This window comes from Anticarsia gemmatalis, chromosome 19 (genome assembly GCF_050436995.1).
Source record: "Anticarsia gemmatalis isolate Benzon Research Colony breed Stoneville strain chromosome 19, ilAntGemm2 primary, whole genome shotgun sequence".
Lineage (NCBI taxonomy): Eukaryota > Metazoa > Arthropoda > Insecta > Lepidoptera > Erebidae > Anticarsia > Anticarsia gemmatalis.
This window is the reverse complement of record NC_134763.1, coordinates 6,356,332-6,376,535: the sequence shown is the minus strand read 5'-3', so window position 1 is coordinate 6,376,535 and position 20,204 is coordinate 6,356,332. Positions and strand designations below refer to the sequence as shown.

At 36.2% G+C, this 20,204-nt stretch overlaps 1 protein-coding gene across 1 annotated transcript in view; it reads right to left on the bottom strand.

Annotated features, from left to right (window-relative positions):
* Positions 1–20,204, bottom strand: part of LOC142981136 (dynein beta chain, ciliary-like) — a 40,856-nt gene that overhangs the window by 558 nt on the left and 20,094 nt on the right. Inside the window, exons 53-79 of the mRNA XM_076126827.1 lie at positions 20,100–20,177; positions 19,853–20,014; positions 19,444–19,692; positions 19,247–19,358; positions 18,889–19,151; positions 18,708–18,788; positions 18,302–18,517; positions 17,900–18,048; positions 17,497–17,656; positions 16,982–17,148; positions 9,983–10,184; positions 7,214–7,344; positions 6,530–6,814; positions 6,018–6,273; positions 5,566–5,747; positions 5,233–5,364; positions 4,350–4,482; positions 4,044–4,270; positions 3,698–3,821; positions 3,479–3,615; positions 2,975–3,170; positions 2,446–2,619; positions 2,227–2,295; positions 1,779–1,961; positions 1,298–1,471; positions 791–939; positions 162–356 (exon numbers count right to left, since the gene is read on the bottom strand). Of these exons, the coding sequence (XP_075982942.1) occupies positions 162–356; positions 791–939; positions 1,298–1,471; positions 1,779–1,961; positions 2,227–2,295; positions 2,446–2,619; positions 2,975–3,170; positions 3,479–3,615; positions 3,698–3,821; positions 4,044–4,270; positions 4,350–4,482; positions 5,233–5,364; positions 5,566–5,747; positions 6,018–6,273; positions 6,530–6,814; positions 7,214–7,344; positions 9,983–10,184; positions 16,982–17,148; positions 17,497–17,656; positions 17,900–18,048; positions 18,302–18,517; positions 18,708–18,788; positions 18,889–19,151; positions 19,247–19,358; positions 19,444–19,692; positions 19,853–20,014; positions 20,100–20,177 (4,586 nt within the window). The remainder of the gene's footprint in view (positions 1–161; positions 357–790; positions 940–1,297; positions 1,472–1,778; positions 1,962–2,226; positions 2,296–2,445; positions 2,620–2,974; positions 3,171–3,478; positions 3,616–3,697; positions 3,822–4,043; positions 4,271–4,349; positions 4,483–5,232; positions 5,365–5,565; positions 5,748–6,017; positions 6,274–6,529; positions 6,815–7,213; positions 7,345–9,982; positions 10,185–16,981; positions 17,149–17,496; positions 17,657–17,899; positions 18,049–18,301; positions 18,518–18,707; positions 18,789–18,888; positions 19,152–19,246; positions 19,359–19,443; positions 19,693–19,852; positions 20,015–20,099; positions 20,178–20,204) is intronic.

Sequence of the window (20,204 nt, the reverse complement as noted above, 5' to 3'; positions counted from 1 at the left end):
CGGAGGCCGTCGTATAATGTAGGTATACATGGTAATCTTAACATTAAAAATTATTTATGTTGATTTTTTACTGCATTACGACCACTATACACTGTGCCGTTGCGTCTGCACGTATATTATAAGTACGAGTAGAACGTAAATAACATAAATGCATAGTTTACCGAATCTTATAGACGGGGCACTCGTAAACGTTGCGCGTGTCCTGCTTGTCCTGCGTGACGGCCTTGATGAAGATGACGGGCATCATGGGGAACAGCTCCATCATGCGCGACTCCACGATGCCGCCCGTGTTGGTGTCCCAGCGCGCGCCCTCCATGTACAGCCCGTGGATGTTGGCACCCTCGCGCGGTGGAGCACTGCGATATTACGTGTAGGTTACTTCTGCATGTTGATTCTCTTTTCAATTAAACAATACCTTGACTGTTTCAGGGATAACTTAACTACTAGCATGTTAATATAAAATAATTATTTACCCGGAATACTAAGTTTGAGCAGCTTTTAGATTATCCACATAATTAATAATTGTTTAAAGGACATTAGTGAAAGCCGTGATGTATTATTGGCAAATATTTGTTATATTGCTAATCTTTGAGTATGTTCAGCAATATAGCAATGTAGCAGAAAAAATATCTAACGGTGTTAACAGAAAATGTCAGATAATGCAAAATTACTTTTAGTTACAAAATACTCTATCAAATATTTCCGTTAGAGAAATATTGCGCGGTATTTTCTTTAGTTGAATTGGATAAATATTTAACGAGATAAGTTATTGCATAATAACTGTTCTTACTTGAAGTCCGATCTATTTTTCTTAGTGACATCACAGTTGAGACACATCTTGTCGAGCGGCCAGTCGTTCTTACGAGCCGTCTGCTGCATAATGGCCGTCAGGAAAGACTGCGGGTTGAAGAACCCAGCCAGCCACACTGCCGGCGGCAACTAGAATTATAAAACAAGATAAATTATTAGATACAATTCTAATTTTTAAAGTCGATCCCGCGCTAAAAATCAGCCGTGTGTCGAAGAGACGGAAAAAACAACGCCCTAAAAATCTGTGTTGGTAGATCATACAACTTCTTTTTGTATAGGACCGAATAGCTTGAAAAAGAGCTTAACCAAAGCAGACCCGTTACAACATATACTTATTATAACAGCTATACTTACTAAAGTGTGTTCGTTTGTCCTTCTTTTACCGATTTGCGGTTAATTAACACTATCCCGGGGAACGACTTATGAAAATTTTTGCGAAGGGTAGAACCATGCATATAAAAGAAATATCTTAAAGTTAAATACGTACATTGAAGTCACCGGACCAGTTCTCCAGTTCAGTCAGCCGGAGACAGAGGTCAGAGAACCAGGCGGCTAGACCGAGGAGCGAGGGGTACGCGAGCTTGGTCCACGCGTCCGGTACCTTGTCCATGAATAGTGACTCCATCAACTTCTCCATGTCGCTGCTGATAGTCAACTCACCCTGTTGAGTTATAACAATAAGTTTTTATATAAAAGGGAATTATTTTAGAAAGCTTTAAGCGGTTACAGGCGGTTTCCCGCACGCATTACTTCCATTTCATTAAAAACGAAAAAAACATGGTGTGGGACTGGAGAGTATAGGAGCCAAACAAAATACGACGGCATCGACGAAAGCAACTGTAACATTACTCCAAAAATAAATATTTTTAGGCGTAGTTTGACACGTTCCCAACGTGCAACACTTTCTGTTAAATAACAGTACAGTATTCTTTACGTAAATGGTACTTAATTAAATAGAATAAACAAACCTTCAAGCCTAACTCAGTTTCTTTCAATGACCTCCGAATCTCTCCCATGAGCCGGTTCATTCGCTCGCACTCCTGCAGTGCCACGATGGTGAACGGAGTCAACTCCTCCACCTTGCCCATCAACTCTTGTAGGTTGAACGGCTCCGGCACTCTGTCTAGAATATCGTCTAGCAACATGCGTACCTATAAAGAGAAAATATGAAAAACTGTACAAATACATGGTGCAAATGCATGAAAAATTATATAGTACGATTTACCAACTTGTCACTGCCGATGTTTGTCAGCGCTAAAGTTGTAATATAATCGATAAGTCTACATGTGTAAAAGGCTCACCTAATTGTAAGTCACACTAAATAACTAATTGTCTCTGTAATTTTTTTCAGTATTATAAGGATCACATTCTTACATTACCTAAATTTAATTAACGTACTGCCGAAAATCGACTTACTATTTCTTCCTTGGTTGCACCTCCACCAGCTTGTGCGCCCGTGTCTCGAGGTTGCATTTCAAACACCACCTAGAAATTATTAAATCTTACTTAGTTCTTTAGGTCAGTGCTAAGAGTTACAATTACAAGAAATTGATGCAACAAATATTACTTCACTTATGCTGCTTATAAAATAGACTGAAAAGCGATAAATTAAATTAATTAGATTAATTAAATTACCTTGAAGAGTCTCTCAGACACGGTAGTGAGGTATCCGATCTCGGCATTAGGATGTAGTCCGTACAGGTAGGGCGTCTCGTCGGGCAAGTAGTCGTCGATGTAAGCGTGGTAGCCCACGTAGTCGGAGTTGGGCGGTGATATGAACCCTTGAGCTAGTTGCAGCTCGCCGTCCACCTTCACAAACATTACATTTTATATGGAAAAAGGAAATTTGTAGACTACGTGGTAAAAGGTACTTTCAAATATTATTATGTGTGACATTTTTTCTATAATTCCCTTCAGCCTGTTTTGGTGACCCATTGCCCAGTAAAGGGCTACCCTTTCATATCCACCTAAAGCGCCCCATAAACGGAAAATTCCGACGAGTAACTTTAAAATGCGTAATACGTAGGTAAAAAGACAAAAATCATACAATCAATCTACACGTTTCGTTGTATAATAAACTAAATACATAATATTCGCACACCATTGTTTGATTAAGTATCCAACTAATCTTACGAAAACGTTTACCAACAATAGAAATACTAACCAATTCCGGTTGCATATATTCAAGTAAGAAAGTTCTACAGAGGCGTCTGTCCCAGTCGTCTGTGATGTGTCCTCCGTACATAATCTCTCCGAACAAATAGCGCAAGTCTTCCCACGGCACGCGCGGGTTCGCTTCCAGGTAGTTGAACAACACGTACACACAGATCGTTAAATCACCGAAGTTGAATGGATATACCCTGATAAATTAAAACGAAGGAGATAAATATATCCAGCAGCTAGTCTTAATTATAAGTCTAGCTAGTCTACATTAAAAACAAATGTTTTTGTTCTGGCATGACATAGTTCTGTAATTGTGAAGAGTTTCATAGTTCCGTAAACGTTGTAAAAAGAAACAAACTTCCCTTTTTGTGATAGCAACAACAGACTGGAAATCCGAAAACAAATTTAGTAGTATTAGATTGTAAACACTATTGAATTAGTGACTTGAACTTACGATGTCTTTTTTGATTAGGACTTACGCAATATGAGTAAAATATGTATGTACCTGTTCCATCCTTGAGGGCCGAACTTGCGTCTCTCTGCGACGACGGCGTGGAAATAGCACAGTGAAAACAACACTGCCTTAAACTCAGCTTCCTTGCTGCACATTTCAAGAGTCTCCTGACTGAAGTTATCCAGTGACTACACACAAATACAACATTATTAACTCAACATTAAAAACTTGTAACAAAAGCTTATAAAAGAAGATATCTATGTAAATTACCTTATGCAAGTTGGCCCACATACCGATGGGCGGTTCGTTGGTTATTTTGATAGAGGACTCCAAGATTCCTTGCGGTATGATATGGTATGCGGGGTCAGCTGCTGCCTCAGCGCTTAAGAACAACCTAAGAACATAATTTTATAATATAGAACCTTTAGTAGATTACTAGTTACTAGTTAATAAAGTTGGACCACTTCAAACGTGCGAAGTTCAAGCCACATAATCTGGCTCTCCCGCTCGCACTTACACACTGTCCTTTTCCTGTCATTATTTTATTATGTCCTAATTCGCACGTTTGTAATGGCCCAACTATACTAACTTTTGTTTTATTATACTTTGAGCTTACCGATATTCTGGTATAGGATTTTCGAAACACTCTTCCATTTTCTTCTCTAACGTTGCAAGCCACTTGGCTACCAAGTGGATATTTTGCAGGATAACCCATTGTCCGTTAGCTGAGGCGACGTTCATGGCTTCCTCGGCCACTACCTCCTGACCTTGACCCAACGACACTATGTGGAAGGTCTTCTTATCAGTAGAAAATCCTAATTTGCGACCCAACTTTTCCAAGTCCTACGAAAGAAAATTTATACAATTTGATGTACCTATGTAATAAATAGTCTCAATTGTATAAAAAAATATTTTCCCTTACTTTAAGTGGGTCCACACCAGGCGACAAGATAAAGAACATGGCAGTCGTAGCGTTGCTCTCTTGATAGGATTTCTCCAAAGGCGGAGTACGAGCCTCAACGTATTTTGTACCAAGATTTTCTTCGCAAAACGCTCTATAAAAATCAATTTATTTAACATTATATAATAATTAATAGAATTACATTTTATTACTAAGCTAGCTTTTGCCCGCGACTGCATCCGCGTGGTTTGTAGAGAGTAGAGAGAATTTTGGCATTTTCGTGTCTTTCAGTCCGATCCGTCTAGTTGTTTGAGCTGTCCGTTGATAGATCAGTACCTACGTCAGTCAGTCAGTCATCTTTGAAATATATATGTTACTGTAAAAGCCCGAACGGTGGTAAATCCTAAGATTTTCCGGTATAACCTAAGATTTACCAACTCGCAATGGTAAAAGTCCGAACAATTCTTTTATTTCGAACTTTTACCTATATTCACTTGATGATATCGAGATGTCGCCGGAGCCCCGCTTCGCGGGGCTCCTCCATCTGGGTGGTTAAAAAAAAATAACCACGAAGGCTAAGGTGGGAGCTTCGCTTCGCTCGCTCACACCTTAGCCTTCTAACCTAACCTACCCATGTCGCTATGCCCAAAACTCCTCCTTTATAACTATGTCACAGTATATAATTATACCGTGAAATAGTTATAAACATAGTTATGAAGGAGGATTTTTTTATATATCGTAACATAGTTTTTAAACTCTGGCTTGTTCGGACTTTTACCATTGAGAGTTGGTAAATCTTAGGTTTTACCGGAAAATCTTAGGAGTTACCACAGTTCGGGCTTTTACAGTAACATATATATTCAGATTAAATTGAAATAGTACAGGTCAATTGGTGTAAGCTTACCCTGAAGCGTAGGACATTCTATCGGGTCGCAACGCTCGCATGATACAAAGTCTCTGCAGCGGTGTCTTGTTCTTCCATTCGCCTGGCAACTTGTCTCTTTCGGGAGCTTCGCCCTCCGCATATTTCTGCCATCTGAAACATTTTTATAGTATTGGCTTACACTAATGAATAACAATCTAACCTTAAATACATTTAGTACCTACCCGTAAGGTCAATTTTCAATCGTGCGTGGCTAAGTCGGAAATTTATGAGGCAACGAAAATCTGTTAAAATTGTTAGGAAAACCATACAAGTCCGGAATACCTAACTTTTAACAAGTAAATATAGTTTTACCTCTTAGCAGCCCCCTCAATATCCTTATCGATGTCTTCAAACGCTTCAAACTTAGAGAGTGCGATGATGCCGCCCCATGCGTTGTTCGTCAACCACGAATACGGAGAATTCTCCGGCGCCACTGCGTACTTCAACAGGAAGTCTAACTCACGCGGATCTACTTTACCTTCCGATTGGAGAATCTGTAAAATCGTAGTTAAAACTGAAAATTCGTTTACCACGATCACTGAGCCTTGATATTGCCTTTTAGAAAATGATCTGTAGGTACCGCGATTCTCTACCACTATCGACTACCGACAACCGGCAAGCTGTCGAAAACTTTTGTATGGCAAACGGTTCAGCGCCTCTAGCGGGCGTCGTAGAAACTATTTTTGCAGTACATTTCAAATGACAACCTCTCGATACTCGAAAGTCCCGACTGTACAGAATCGTGCTACAGGTGGTGAGCTTACCTGCAACGTCACAAGAAACAGGAATACGAGTTTATCTCTTTCAAACAGTCCTCTGCTAGTATAGACGAATACAGCGAAGGTGATGCTGTCGAGCAGGTTGCGGACACGTCCTTCTAGCTCTTCAGCCGGCTCGGCATCGCGCAGCGCGTCTCTGAACACCACGCTGTACGCCTTCAGCGAGAACTGATACATCGGGTTGATCTTGTACAGGTCGTTCAAGATGAAATATAACAAGGACGCCCGAGTTGCTGCACGTCTGGATAAATAAAATCATTGTTTTAGAATTTTATTCTCATATATTACTGTATCTTCTAGAAATCTACTTCATTTTGGTAACTAAACGCATGTTGAGGCAACCGTAGATTTCAGAAAAGCTACATTTATATTGTAATTTTATAAAATGGACAAGTTATGACAGTAACTAATAAAATTCAGATTTGCGGTCGTATATACATACGTCATAGATACATACGTCAATCATCAAAGAATATACGTTCAGCCTCGAATCTCACCTGTATCTCTCTCTTGCTTCATCAATCTTCACAGCCGTTATTTTACCCTCAGCTACCTTGATTTCAATGTCTGCTGCAGTTTTCTTAGTAGTCTCTAAGTTGATGACAAGTGCCGCATCGCTCAATATGTCGGGACCCGCGGAAGACAAACGCTTAAGCAAATCGTCTTCAAGAGTCTTTAAAGTGATTTTGAAATCATTTTGTTGTTTAGTTAGACCGGAACGCAAGGCCTCTAAATCTGGTCGCTCAGCTTTTACTACTTCGCCTAGAAGCTGTTCTTCCAGGCTGTAAAATAAATAGGTAATAAGAATACGTATTTAAATCCTGCCCTAACTTTAACTCTTATTTGGCATAGTAATTGCTTTCAGTGTTGGATGTAATTGAGTTAAGTATCAATTTAAAGATACCTGAATACAGAAAAGAAAATAATAAACAAGGACCAGTAGCTCGATTCTCTACTACTATCGACTACCGACAACCGACCTGTCATCGAGAAATTTTGTATGAAAATCTGATCAGCGCCTCTGACGGACGTCGTAGGAAATATTTTGGCAGTACATTCTAAATGTCAAAATTTCGATAGCTAGCCGGTTGTCGGTAGTCGATAATAGTAGAGAATCGAGGTACAGGTATCAACGTGTTACTTTTATTACAATGAACATTGAACAGTAAGAAAATTCTCACCCATCTCTTGTGACAGTGAAGTTGATGAGAGTACATTGTGCTTGCATCTCCGGCTGGTAATGTGGATTGGCTAACTTGGTTTGTATAATGAGACGGAAGTTGGGATGGTAGTCTATCTCTCTGTCTCCTATCTGGAAAACGATCATAATTTCATATTACTCCTAATTTGTATTCAGATTCTAATCACATTAGGTACACATTTTTTAGATAAGCGCGCGGTGTTTACAGTAGTGACTATTATTTCCGTATTATAAGTGATCGAATCCCAAGACAATTATTTAATAAACTAGCTGACCCGTGCGGCTCCGCTCGCGTGAATGTCGTGCTGTTGCATTAGTTGCAGCTCACTTAGACCTAGATACTTTCAAGGTTAGATGCCAAATAAAATAATGCACTATAAAATAAAATTTATATCAATTTCCACAAAAATCTAAACAAAATCCATAGAAAATGTTTAAAAAGTACTTTGAAACGTAAAACAGTCACAAAAAGTACTGTCTCCGATGAGGTTCGATCCCTCACCAAAAGGATTAAAAATTAAAATCGAATCTATAAACCAATACGCCACAGCGTCGCTTGTAATATAAGCTAAAATTTTCGCTTATATTTTTATGTTACCTGTGAACGATTTTTACTACATATTTGCAATTTTCTAGAAAACTAAGAATTTTTATGAGATAAAAAGTTTCCTATAAGTTGCTCCACTACTTATTCATTAAGATTTAAAATATTGAATAACCAAGTAGGTACCTACTTATACTTTCAAAAGACTGCGGAATTTATGACAACAAAAATATTCGCTCACTCAATATTGTGATAAAAATGTTATTTAAATAAAAAAATATGTCAAAAAAATTATAATATTGAATTAAATCACCTAAAAAAATTAACACAAAATTTAAAAAAATTAATAAATTGTACAAAAATGAAATGTCACTCGTTAGGATTTGAACTTACTCTCTCATGACAAAACAAAAGTTCATCCTTGATATGTAACTACTTCGACCACGAACGCTATTAATGTGTCAGATAAAATTATACGTTTATTCCAAAAAGGCGATGCGATTTTTTTTTAAATATTATAAATATCCTAAATGTTAATCAGATAAAAAAAACATTCTTAGTACAAAAAGATATCCTTTTTGTACTAAGTATGTTTTTTTGTGAATAACGTTACAATTTTTTTTAATGTAAGGCCATTGACCTAGTTTTAGAATTAAGTATTTAAAATGGAATTATTTGGAACGTGATAACACTTGGGTTACTGGGTCGTTCTCCTGAAAATAAAAAGCAAAACATAGAACTACTTAGATTTTAATTCCAAAATACATATTATCCTACATTGATTAGGGTTGCCATAGATTTGGCTAGGCATTTTTAGGACCGCTTGCCTGACCTTGGCTCTTCTTAAAAATTCAATAGGAAATTTAGAGGGGAAATTAGAGCGATGATGAGTACTATGCAATATGGAAATTTGGAACTGGGGTGGGGGCAAGACTGCCGGACTCTGCTGGAGTGTAGAAGGCGCTGATACAGGAAAATTATCCGTGAAAGTATAAATTTGACGCATATTTCACAACATCACTGTATTACCATACTCAAAGAGTAGGTATATCTTTTGTGTTCAAACCATGTATGGTCACTGAGTTCGTACTCAGTTTTAAATGATTCGTATTTAAATTGAAACATTGTTGGTCGACCTTCCGGTATGAGTTTTGTACGCCCTTGAATTTTATATCTGAGGTATTTTTCTGAACTAATGATGCCTAAACACATTTTATGCTTAATAATGTATAGGTACTTGCGATGATACGTCCGGAACCGCGTAACCCGTAATTATTTTTTATATATCATCCGTTGTTTATTTTTTAAAACTTACCTATAGTCTGTTGCATAGCTATCCAATTTATTTCCTTAATGCAACCAATTAATTTGGTTATTAAATATGTTACGAACTACAACGCCATCTGTTAGTAGCGGCGAACAACGACAACAAACGAAATTATTCGGTTTGCCACCTAGGATATCTCGACCGCACCGGACCCACGTAAACCAGTCAACATTTATGTGTATTAATCATACAACATTTATGTTTGAAAATCTTATAAATGTATAGCCTGTTTCAAAGGTATTTTTTTTACAATAAAGCAATCAAAATAAATTAATTAGGAAAAACATGCTTTGTTGCGGACAATAACGCCATCTATTGGTTGGTGCGAACAACAGGTATCGATACGGCAGGCGCCTCGAACTATATTGCGAATGTTGTGAAATGGATTAGCAATGCCATCTATGGTATCTCTAGGGAAACGCAGGTTCGAAAGATTTCTACGTATTTTTTTCAATTTTCTAAAAATCTATGAAAAATTATGCGATAAAAAGTATCCTAGAGACTGCTCCACTACTTATTCTATGCATATAGCAAATTTCAGTGCGTTCTATCCGGTAGTTTTTACGTGATAGCGACACATACAGACGGAGGACAGACAGACAGACAGACAGAAAAGAAAATTATAAATTGCAGATTCGGTATCAGTATCCGTTACTAAACATCCCCCATTGGTTTTTTTTTAAATATATTCAATGTACAGAATTGACCTCTCTACAGATTTATTATAAGTATAGATATTTGTGTCATAGACACAAGTAGGTGACTGTTCTGTTTAGATATGCTCAATCTAGTATATGTATAAGTAACTGCTAAGTTTAGTATCAGATGACTGGCATGCGATACAAAGATATTCTACGTGTGCGTTGTGTGCAACTTACCTTGAGCACTTTTCCTTTGCGTATGAGAACTCTGCCGAGCAGTGGATCAAGTACGGCGTCCACAGTCTCGCCAATGTTCTCGAGCAGCACCACATTCCCATTGTTGACGCCACGTTCAATTCGGTCCAGGTAATTTCGCTGCGTCAACCGAATCACCACTAGCGCATCGCCGTATTTAGATTTTATCCACTTTATACCTTGCCTGTTTAGAATACAAATAAAAAAGTATTATTGACATCTTTGCTTAAAAAAATGGACAGTTATAATTGTGCATTAAAAATAATTATTGTCATGGTAATAGGCCGCCAATAAATAGAATTTAATGTCTTTATACATGTAGTATTTTTTCTATTTGACCTAGGAAACATTGTTCTACCTAAACTCAGAACCAGGTTACAACACTATGATATTTTTAAGGCATCATTGTATTTTATCAATTTGCATAATTCTCTTAGACATCTTTCTATGCTCAAACCTTTCTAACCTTGCTGTTATTTGATTTTTCTGCGTGTATACGTATTCCTATTAGTTAATACAAGTTTTAAACGTCTAGCTGTTGTTCGCAACTTCGTACGCGTAGTAAGTATAATCATTGGCAAAAGAATAGTATTTCTATAGCCTGTGTTATTTTAGTACATAAACTAAAGTAAGGCCAACCAAACGAGATAAAAAACGTAAACAAGCGGACCGTTACTGTATAGGTTACATTGCGATAGCGAGCGATTATTATCTCTGTCCTCATCACTCGTACGCGCAGTAATGGCGACGGCAGATGTCGTTGTGTGTTTCGTGGTTCACGAAAGCAGCCAGTACCATAGTTGCCAACATTTGGCCCGCCATTTTGCGAACAAGTTCATTCCCTGTCAGGGATTCCAAACAGGGAATCCCTGTTTGAATTGCGTTCGAAGTGACACATATCTTTTCGTCTTCGTATTTACTTGGTTTTTTGTTTAAAATTCGAACTTTATAATAATTGATTCAAATAAAAATGTTTTGAACCCCTGAAACTTTGTTTACATTCTTTATCTCGTCTGGTTGGCCTTACGGTTTAGTAGATAAAGGACTTATTCGCAAAACGCCTTACCCCTAAAAAGAGGACCTAATCGTCCAATGGCTTATTCTTATAAAGGCTAATTCGCAAAATGACCTATTCTTAAAAAGACCTATTCGCAAAATGGCTTATTCTTATAAAGACTAATTCGCAAAATGACCTATTCTTAAAAAGACCTATTCGCGAAATGACCTCTTTTTACCAGTTGCCTATTTTTATTTTTTTTTTAAATTATGTTATTCTTAAAATAACTTCTTCTTTCTTGTTTTTATTGTGATTTTATTTAATTATTGTTAAAATAGAGGAAAAGCAGTAGGTTTTTGATTATCATTCATATTTTGATATTTTTGACCTTTTTAATAAATAATAAATATGATTATGTATTCCATTTCTTTAAATATTTACTCTTTATACATACTTAGACTATGGATTATGCCTACATCCTGAAATTATGTTTCATGTTCGGGAATAGGGAATTTTACGAATAGGGTATTTCACGAATAGGGTATTTCACGAATAGGATATTTCACGAATAGGGTATTTTACGAATAGAGTATTTTACGAACATGGTATTTCACGAAAAGGGTGTTTTACGAATAGGGTATCTCACGAATAGGCCCAAAAACGACTGCTAGTCATTTTGCGAATAAGTCCTTTATCTACTAAACCGGCCTTACTATAGTTATAAAAACCTGTTGAGGTGTCTGCAGCTTAATGTCCATAATAACAATCAATACAACCAAGCTTGTTTAAAAAAAATGTCTTTTTAATAATCAATTGGTTCGAAGCTTAAACTGTGAATATAAAACCGTTTCTATTTTTATCTTGATTAGAATTATACTCGTTCAATCAAGCAATGGTAATTAAAAAGAAATTAATTTACTCAAAAAGTCTGAGAGTAGGTATAGTCTCACAAACTGCCTTGTTAATTGATTACCTACTTGAATGTAAAATTACAAGAGTTGCGAAATAACGATAAGAACTTGCTTTCAATCTTCATTATGGAAACTGATTTTAAAGAAGCGTGACATATCCATACTAATATTATAAATGCGAAAGTAACTCTGTCTGTCTGTCTGTCTGTCTGTCTGTCTGCTACTCAATCACGCCTAAACTACTGAACCAATTTGCATGAAATTTGGTATGGAGATAGTTTGATACCCGAGAAAGGACATAGGCTACTTTTTACCCCGGGAAAATGACGCATTTCCCGGGAAAATTCAGGTTTCGCCACCGAAGTCGCGAATAATCAATATTATAATGACATTGAATTAACAAAATTCCGTTGTCATGGCAACAGTTTTAATGGCCGATATGCTTTAGCGCGAGTTATATGAGATATAAATAATTTTGAGAATATTTTTCGTGAAAAAAAAGCATATTTTGTTGTTAAGGAATAATTAAGCTTTGTAAAAAAAAATCATTCACGCGAGCGGAGCCGCACGGGTCAGCTAGTTATTAAATATTCTGGCCGCCCGCGCCACTGAGCTCCGTTTACCGTCCCCAGACGATCAATAATATTGCATAATATTATGGCGTATAGCAGATTATCGACCGTTTTATATTTTATAATTCCTTTTTATAAAACAAGCTACTCCCAGCCGATTTAGTTTTACAGACACAATACATATTGAAAACAAGATACCTACTTCAATCAAATAACGTTTATAGACCGTTTATATATACATTGATGGCCATACGAACCCAAAGACTTGTACATGAAATTTTAATAATACAATGCAAACAGCTCTTAAACGCGATAAAAATTGAAAGGTTAATGTACTTTCGCCAGCGCCCCGCGCTACCAAGGCCAAAGTAAGTAGGCCAAAACGTCAAGTAATAACAAGGTTTCGTAGCCTTTTACATTTCATTGCATATAAAATTCGTTTTATTATTATAAATTCTAATAATCGGACAACTTTGAGGGAATTTAAACTAAATATTGAGCCAGAAGTGGAACCCATTTTGGTACCTGAAATGTATATAAATATTTTATAATTTCTAAGTGTCAAAAGCAGTCAAAACCGATTTATATTATTTACAGCGTTCCTTAAATTTACAAAGTGTATATCTACGTGGGTCAACAAAATAGTTAAATAGGTAGGTACTTTAGCAAAAAAATAATTCATTACAAGGTTTAAAGAGTATTGTCTTTTTAATGGACGTTCGGCATACAGGTACATACAAATTTGGTATGTGGTAAGATTTTTTAACGTAACAATATTGTTTTCATAATGCGTGTGTACAAACTGACATAGCAAACGTTGTTTTGCCGCATACATAATAATATTATTATATTATCATCAAAATACTAGTCAACAACTAAGTAATTCTAAATCATACCAAATGTACCCAAAAATAAAAAGATATCAGTCAAATGGAGATACTTAGACAAGGGAATAATAACAATAGACGGACATGGATCGTGCTAATCCGCCTGTGACCTAGACCGGTATTACTCGGTCAAAACGTCGGGTTCAAATAGGGTACCGTAAAACCTTTAAATATTAATCACTTAAAAGACCCGTCCATAATAGTGTAAGGTGTAAACGTCGTGTTAGTTTAAAATCGTTTTAGCAATTCAAATAATTATTCTTTTCCTTCAAAAGGATCAATTTAATATGGGCCTTTTTATGTAAATAATGTATTTGTACGAAATTTTACAAAGTTTACTATCTTAATAGTTTGTAATACTCGTACAACTGTACTTTCCTGTCCTGTGTCCGCTACCCGTATTAAAAATGTACACGATAATTCGCGTTGATAGGCGCACAGCAAGAAAAATAGCGTAAATTGTGGAAGAATTAATTCGGAGATTATTTTTATTAAATGTTCAAAAAAGGCGTCCTTAATCATAGCAAACATTATTCATTCTTAAAGCTACAGCAAAAAATATTGTAAATTCACCTAGCGATCACTAAGTTTCAAGGACGAGTCAGCCCGTAAACCACGAATGTCGATGCAATTCGATCGAAACGTCGGGTAAACAAATAAGGTATCATGAATCATGACCTATAATTTTTAAGCGCGTTTAAAACCCGTTGCATTATAAGTATGTGTACAAGTCGTGAGCGTTTATATTCGTTAAGTTCAGAGGACTTTACGCCAGAAATCACCCCGGTGTTTCATGTAACTTTGAGCAAAGAAACAGTTATTGGACTCGATATGTCTTGGTTTTGAAAAAAAATTGAGATCAAAGGTCGATTATGAGATTTTAATATATCGACATCACTTTATCGGACATGGCAATACATAAGAAAATAACAATTTGTGTTTTAAATTTTTATTACTTACTTTTAGATATATTAACAAGGGTTTTCGTTAATTTTAATTATATTTTTCCAATACGTTTCTCTAGATTGGGGACTGGAAGTGGCCACATATTTATAGTTATTTTCTATTAGAAATCCTTTTAGCAACGCTTGTAGGGTACTACGCTTCATGTTCGGTAATGTGTCGTCCTCATTGATTTCTTTTAGAATTTTCTTGAGTGTGGGTAGTTCACCTTTTAACAAAAATGCGCTGATTTTTTGTTTTATAGATGCCTTTTCGGTATCACTTAGTTTTTCAGAAATATTTGGTCGTTTTCTGACTTGTTTTGGAGAAGCAGCTCTCCCGGTTCTATCGTATTCTTTTATAATTCTATAAACTGATGCTGCGCTAATAGCAAGTATTTTCGCCGTTTTCTCTGCAAGGTCTACCTTGTAGGGATAATCACCTTCAGTTTCTTCTACATATTTATAAGCGTTAATGACCATAGCTTTCTCATTGGAAGAAAATGCACGACGTTTTACATGTACCCTCGATATCACGAACTTTTTTTTAGTCTTCCTCTTAGATTTGGAGTCAGTTCTTTCAACCAACAGATCTTCGTTTTCTGATGAAGCTGTTTCATCTGATGAGGGCATTTCATCTGTTGAAGTTCCAGAATCTGTTTTAGCGCTAGACGGAGATACTGGTTCACATTTAACTTTAACGATTGGGGAAAATGTAGGTTTTTCATTTTCAACGTGTTCACTTGATGGAGACAGTGTCTCACATTTTATTTCGATTTTTTCACGTACGGAAAATGGACCTCTGTCTCCCTCGATATTTTCTTCAGTCGATAAAGTTGGCTCCATTTTTACTATTGGTAAAGATTCGGGTTCTTTTTTTATATTTAAATATATGGATGAACTGCCAGGTTCTTGATTCATTGTTTCGAAAAAACAAAAGCACTAGAAACACAACTGTGAAACGAAATAATTATCAAACAATATAAACAGAACTCGAGATCAGTCAACACAGTTCACTCGAAGCAACTTCTAACAAGAATGACATTTTCTACAAAATGGTTGCTATGATACGTCTGGTTATACGTCAAATACAATACTCACTCACTCAAAACAGTGTTGGGGTCAACCAAAATTAATTGTGTAATCGGTACAAAATTGTTTAAATTTTGAACAATTTCGACCGATTTATCAATACTATGATCAGCAAAAGCGTAAAATGTGATTTGAACGCATTCCATAACTATAAATTTCAAGTATATTATTAATATCAGGTATTTATAACCTCTAATGACATACATTACAGTTACATACTTACAACATATTAAAATGTTTCAAATTATTAGCATAATAAGCAACAAAAATATGAAAAAAAAGTACTTACACTCTACATAACAATAGGTTGTTTAATTAATAATACTTTTCTCTAATATTTTTTTATACGAAAATAGTAATATGTATATTATTTTTAAAGAATGTTTAATTTTCAGGAAGAAATGTCTCTTCATGAAGCCAAATAAATGGTATAAAATATAACACAAGTGACTACATCGTAATTGGAAAAATACTCTCTCACATTCATTATAAATACTGAATAATAATTAGATCTGACAACACTTCACGTTGGCAGCTTGTACCATTGTGTTGCCAAGTTAAATATCGCAAACACAATATTTTGATGAAAACTTGTATTTGTGAATTGTTACTTTTTTGAATGGTTATTTCAAATACTAAATATATATGCATAATATATTAAAATATTTTTCACGTGCGCTATTTTTAAAACCCTACGTATTTTATTTGTTAGCGTAAAATCGTGATGTTGACTGAGCGTTTTGTTTCACGCATAACACCTTAACGTTTAAATTGTACCTATATTTTGTCAAATTATTTATACCTAGTTGACTATAAAAAAAAGATTATGTGAGGATTTTGGCCATGGAGAAAAGCGTTGGCTTGCAAAAATAATTAATATACCTTGGTAAAAGATAATATGACAATATACTTTCACAAGTATTATTATAATAGCATGAAGACAACGCTTGTCATAAATCGAGTAGGCCACAAATATTATGATATTTTTTGTGATGAATTAACCTGCAAAATGTTTATGTAGCTGTTTAAGTATTTATCTTATCTTACGATTTACATTAAACTGTTAATGTGTAATTGTTTTATTATTATAGTAGGTTCTTGATTTGATATGAGAAGTTTAGGTTAACCTACCCAGTCATCAACAGTAGGTACAAGTAAACATAAGGTAATAAAATAAGTTTTAGGTCAAGAGAAATACACCCTCTTAATAGCCTTGTATTTATGGCTAAACAAACAACATTTCGACAGCAATGTCATTGTGTGGCTGCAGGCAACATTGCCAACAACTAAACCTGATTTATGTTTCTTCTCACATTTTTATGGGGAAGGTTTAGTTTTAGATTAGGCATTCAATTCAGATTTAAGATTTTATCGAATTGAAAATAATTGGAGGCACAGGCGTTGCCTAAAAACAAATAGGTAATGAATAAATACACATTTTAGGCAAACGTCCCACGCCATGTCGTAGTTTGAGAATTGTTTATCCCGAAATAGGAACAGCAAACCTTTTAGGTACCACATTATACTACTATTGTTAGGTACCGCAGTAACTAATTATTTACTAAATATGTGTATACTAACAATTGCGGGTCGATCATGAGCGGCCAACGCGCTGAATTTGTAAGTATGGTGGCGTTCTCCGTACTCATAGTGTCGGTGGGCAGCCCCTCGTTGTTCCATGATGCCACCTGAGCATCGTCTGTCAACATGGACAGTGGGTCCAGACCTTCTGTTGTCTCGATTTTAGGCTGCAACATACACTCAATCATGTTAGGAAATAGTACTTAGTAGACGAAAGAATTTTATCTATTTGTAGGTACTTTTAACATAAATACAGTACATGTTCATTAAAATATACTCGTATATTACGTACCTAAGTCTACATATGTATGTATGTTTATTATTGTTTATGTTATGTATTATTGATGATATTTACATTATTTTTATAGTACTTAGTCCTCAAATGATATACGCGGATTATGCCCAAGAAGGATACACATTTAATTTGAAGGATGTTCATTTCAAAGGACTTATTAGACAGTAACAGTTTGGCATTGTTGTCCTGTCGATAATGTCAAGTTGTACGGATCACTTACATCGGTCTTAGCGAGTGAAGGCACCCAGTCCTCGTCAATGAGCTGCAGCCGGTAGCGACGCATGAAACAACCCACGTACGAGATAAACGCGGTCACCAGCAACACGTCACCAGGCAACATCACTCCAGACTCCTTCAAGTTCACCACCGTCGCTGACCATCTAATATCATAAAGTTAACGATCAAGTATGCAGATACTCCAATAAAAACTATAGTATAATATTTGACACATAAAGCTTGTATATAAAAGCAATATTTTTTTTTCTACTACTAAACCACTGATTTATCAATCGTAGGTACAAGTCGTCTTTGCCCTATCTTAAGAGTCCAAGTGTAACTATGCAAGTTACACTCAGCTTGTTCCACAGCAAATAAAAAACGTTAATGAGTATGTTAATTTTCACCTGATTTTTTCTGAAGCAAGTCCATTGACGAGCCTGTTGGCCAAATCAATAGTGGCATTAGTTGCATCGGCTTCAGCTTGGCATTTCATCTTTTCATTCACTGCCTCTTGGAAAGCTTTGAGCAACACTTCTAATTTTTCTTCTAGTTCCTGTCGAACAGATATAAGTAGTTAACTAATTGGAATAAAAAAGTACGTAGCAAAAAAACTAGTCTAGTCTCTGTTAATGTTAAACTTAATGCTCCATAAACTCCATATTCATTTAGGTACAAAATTACTCGTATGTTCGATCGACCAGCTTTTGACGACCAATAGCAATTCACCTTTTTGAGTTAAACTATCTAGAATCATGGCAATAGAATACAGAATGTACTAGCTAACTTAAGAATAATGAGGTATTTACATGGATTTGATCAGTAAGGAAGGCCAGCTTGTCCCTGGCGGCTTGCAGCTCGGCGTTAGCGGCGTTGAGTGCCCGTCGCTTGGGCTCGACCACCACGTACACGTCGTAGAACTTCACTATGTTCACCACCCACGCGCACAGACCGGCCGCAGCCGCTGACTTAGCTTGAATAAATTCTTGATTGAACTCTGGATTTTTTATGTAAGGTTGCACAGCCTATTTGGGAAGATTATAAACATAAATGTGAGTAATATATAAAACAAAGATTTTAACTAGCTAAATGTGCCCAATACGTCCTTTAAATATTGTTTCGCATATCAAAAATGGTTTTAAACATGCAGGAAAGCATTTCTCTTTAATAAGTGAGAAGCAAATAGCTTGTTGCATTAGTGATAGTTTGTCTCACCTTAATGACATCAGGATGAATATTCTCTTTGTCGTAGTACACTAAGTCGTATAAGAACTGATCCACTTTGGCCATCATCAACTGAAAACATGATAGAACTTTAGAATGGAACAATACTTTGTAGCGACGTTTTATATGGCTAAAATTTTTAATACAGGTATGAAAAAGATTGTGAACCCACTTTACACGCCTTCCAAGATCTGTCTTTAGGAATCTTGCCCTTCTTGGAGAACAGTACAAGCACGGCGGCGGTGACGTTGACGACAGCGTCGGGAGGCGAACCGAAAGACTTCAACTCAGTCAAGTTGTTCTTGTTGAGTGTGTTCAACGCTTCTTGGGCTGCGATCAGCGCAGGCTCAGCTTTGGCCAAGTCATCCGCGCAAATCTTAGCTTTTATCGTTACGTCTTCTTCAATTACTTTGACTTTCTTCTCTTCCTCAGCGGCTGTTTAGGGACGTAATAAATATGTAACTTAAACTTTCCAATTTGCATAAAAACGTGCAATTAAAGATTAAAGCTACAAAATAATGATTGGTTACCAAAGGCCTTCTCCTTCGACACTTTGTCGCTCTCAGCACCGACCACTTCAATAAGTGCCTCAGCAGCCCTGTTCTTTTCTTTCAGAATGATTTCTTGTTCGGCGAGGGTCACCTAATTAATACCGAGTAATATTAATATTTAACTAATTAAGACATTGTTATAATTAATTTGTGCTTTCTAGTGTGATAGTAATTACCTTGAGCACCGCTACATCACCAGCACAAGATGCCAACTTCTCCAGTCCATTCTCCAACCTCGTGATCATCATTTTAAGATTGCTAGTTTTCTCGTTAAGTAGTTTGCTGTATAAAGCAATCTGTTCAAGGAAAGTCTTCGGTGTCGTATAATTGTACCGCTTCTCATTTTGGAAGTATACCTCTGACATTGTATTTACACTCAGATGCACATGAGACATGAACATAGATACGGGTTCCACTAAATGCACCTAAAAAGTGAATTTGTATTTTAAAAGTTACGAAAAGATACTTATAAAGCCATAAAGTAAAACTGAAATACTTGTTTTAATGTGCATACATAAATGCCGTAATAATCATAGCATTTTAAAGTTTAAAAAAGTTATATTCATTAATTATAAGTATACTAACCGGCAATGATTCAACTTCCGCAAGGAACCGCTTGGACACAGAGCGCAGCGCTTCTTGGGGCCATTGATGGAACCAATTGATAGCAGTGCAATTCACTATGGATGGGAACTTGCGGGCTCGCACACGCAACGTTGCACCCACCGGGGAGAAACACAACACCACCTAGATGAAAACCAGACATGCATACATTAACTTAAGAACTAAACTTAAGACTAAGTAAAAAGAAATATAGTATTTAACGAGTTACCTTGAGCATTGATCTAACGCGATTGACGAAGAATCTCCAGCAATTCTCCCGTGTATCTGGCACACCAGTTGCTTTCGTCTAAAATGTAAGTATAAAACAATCAAT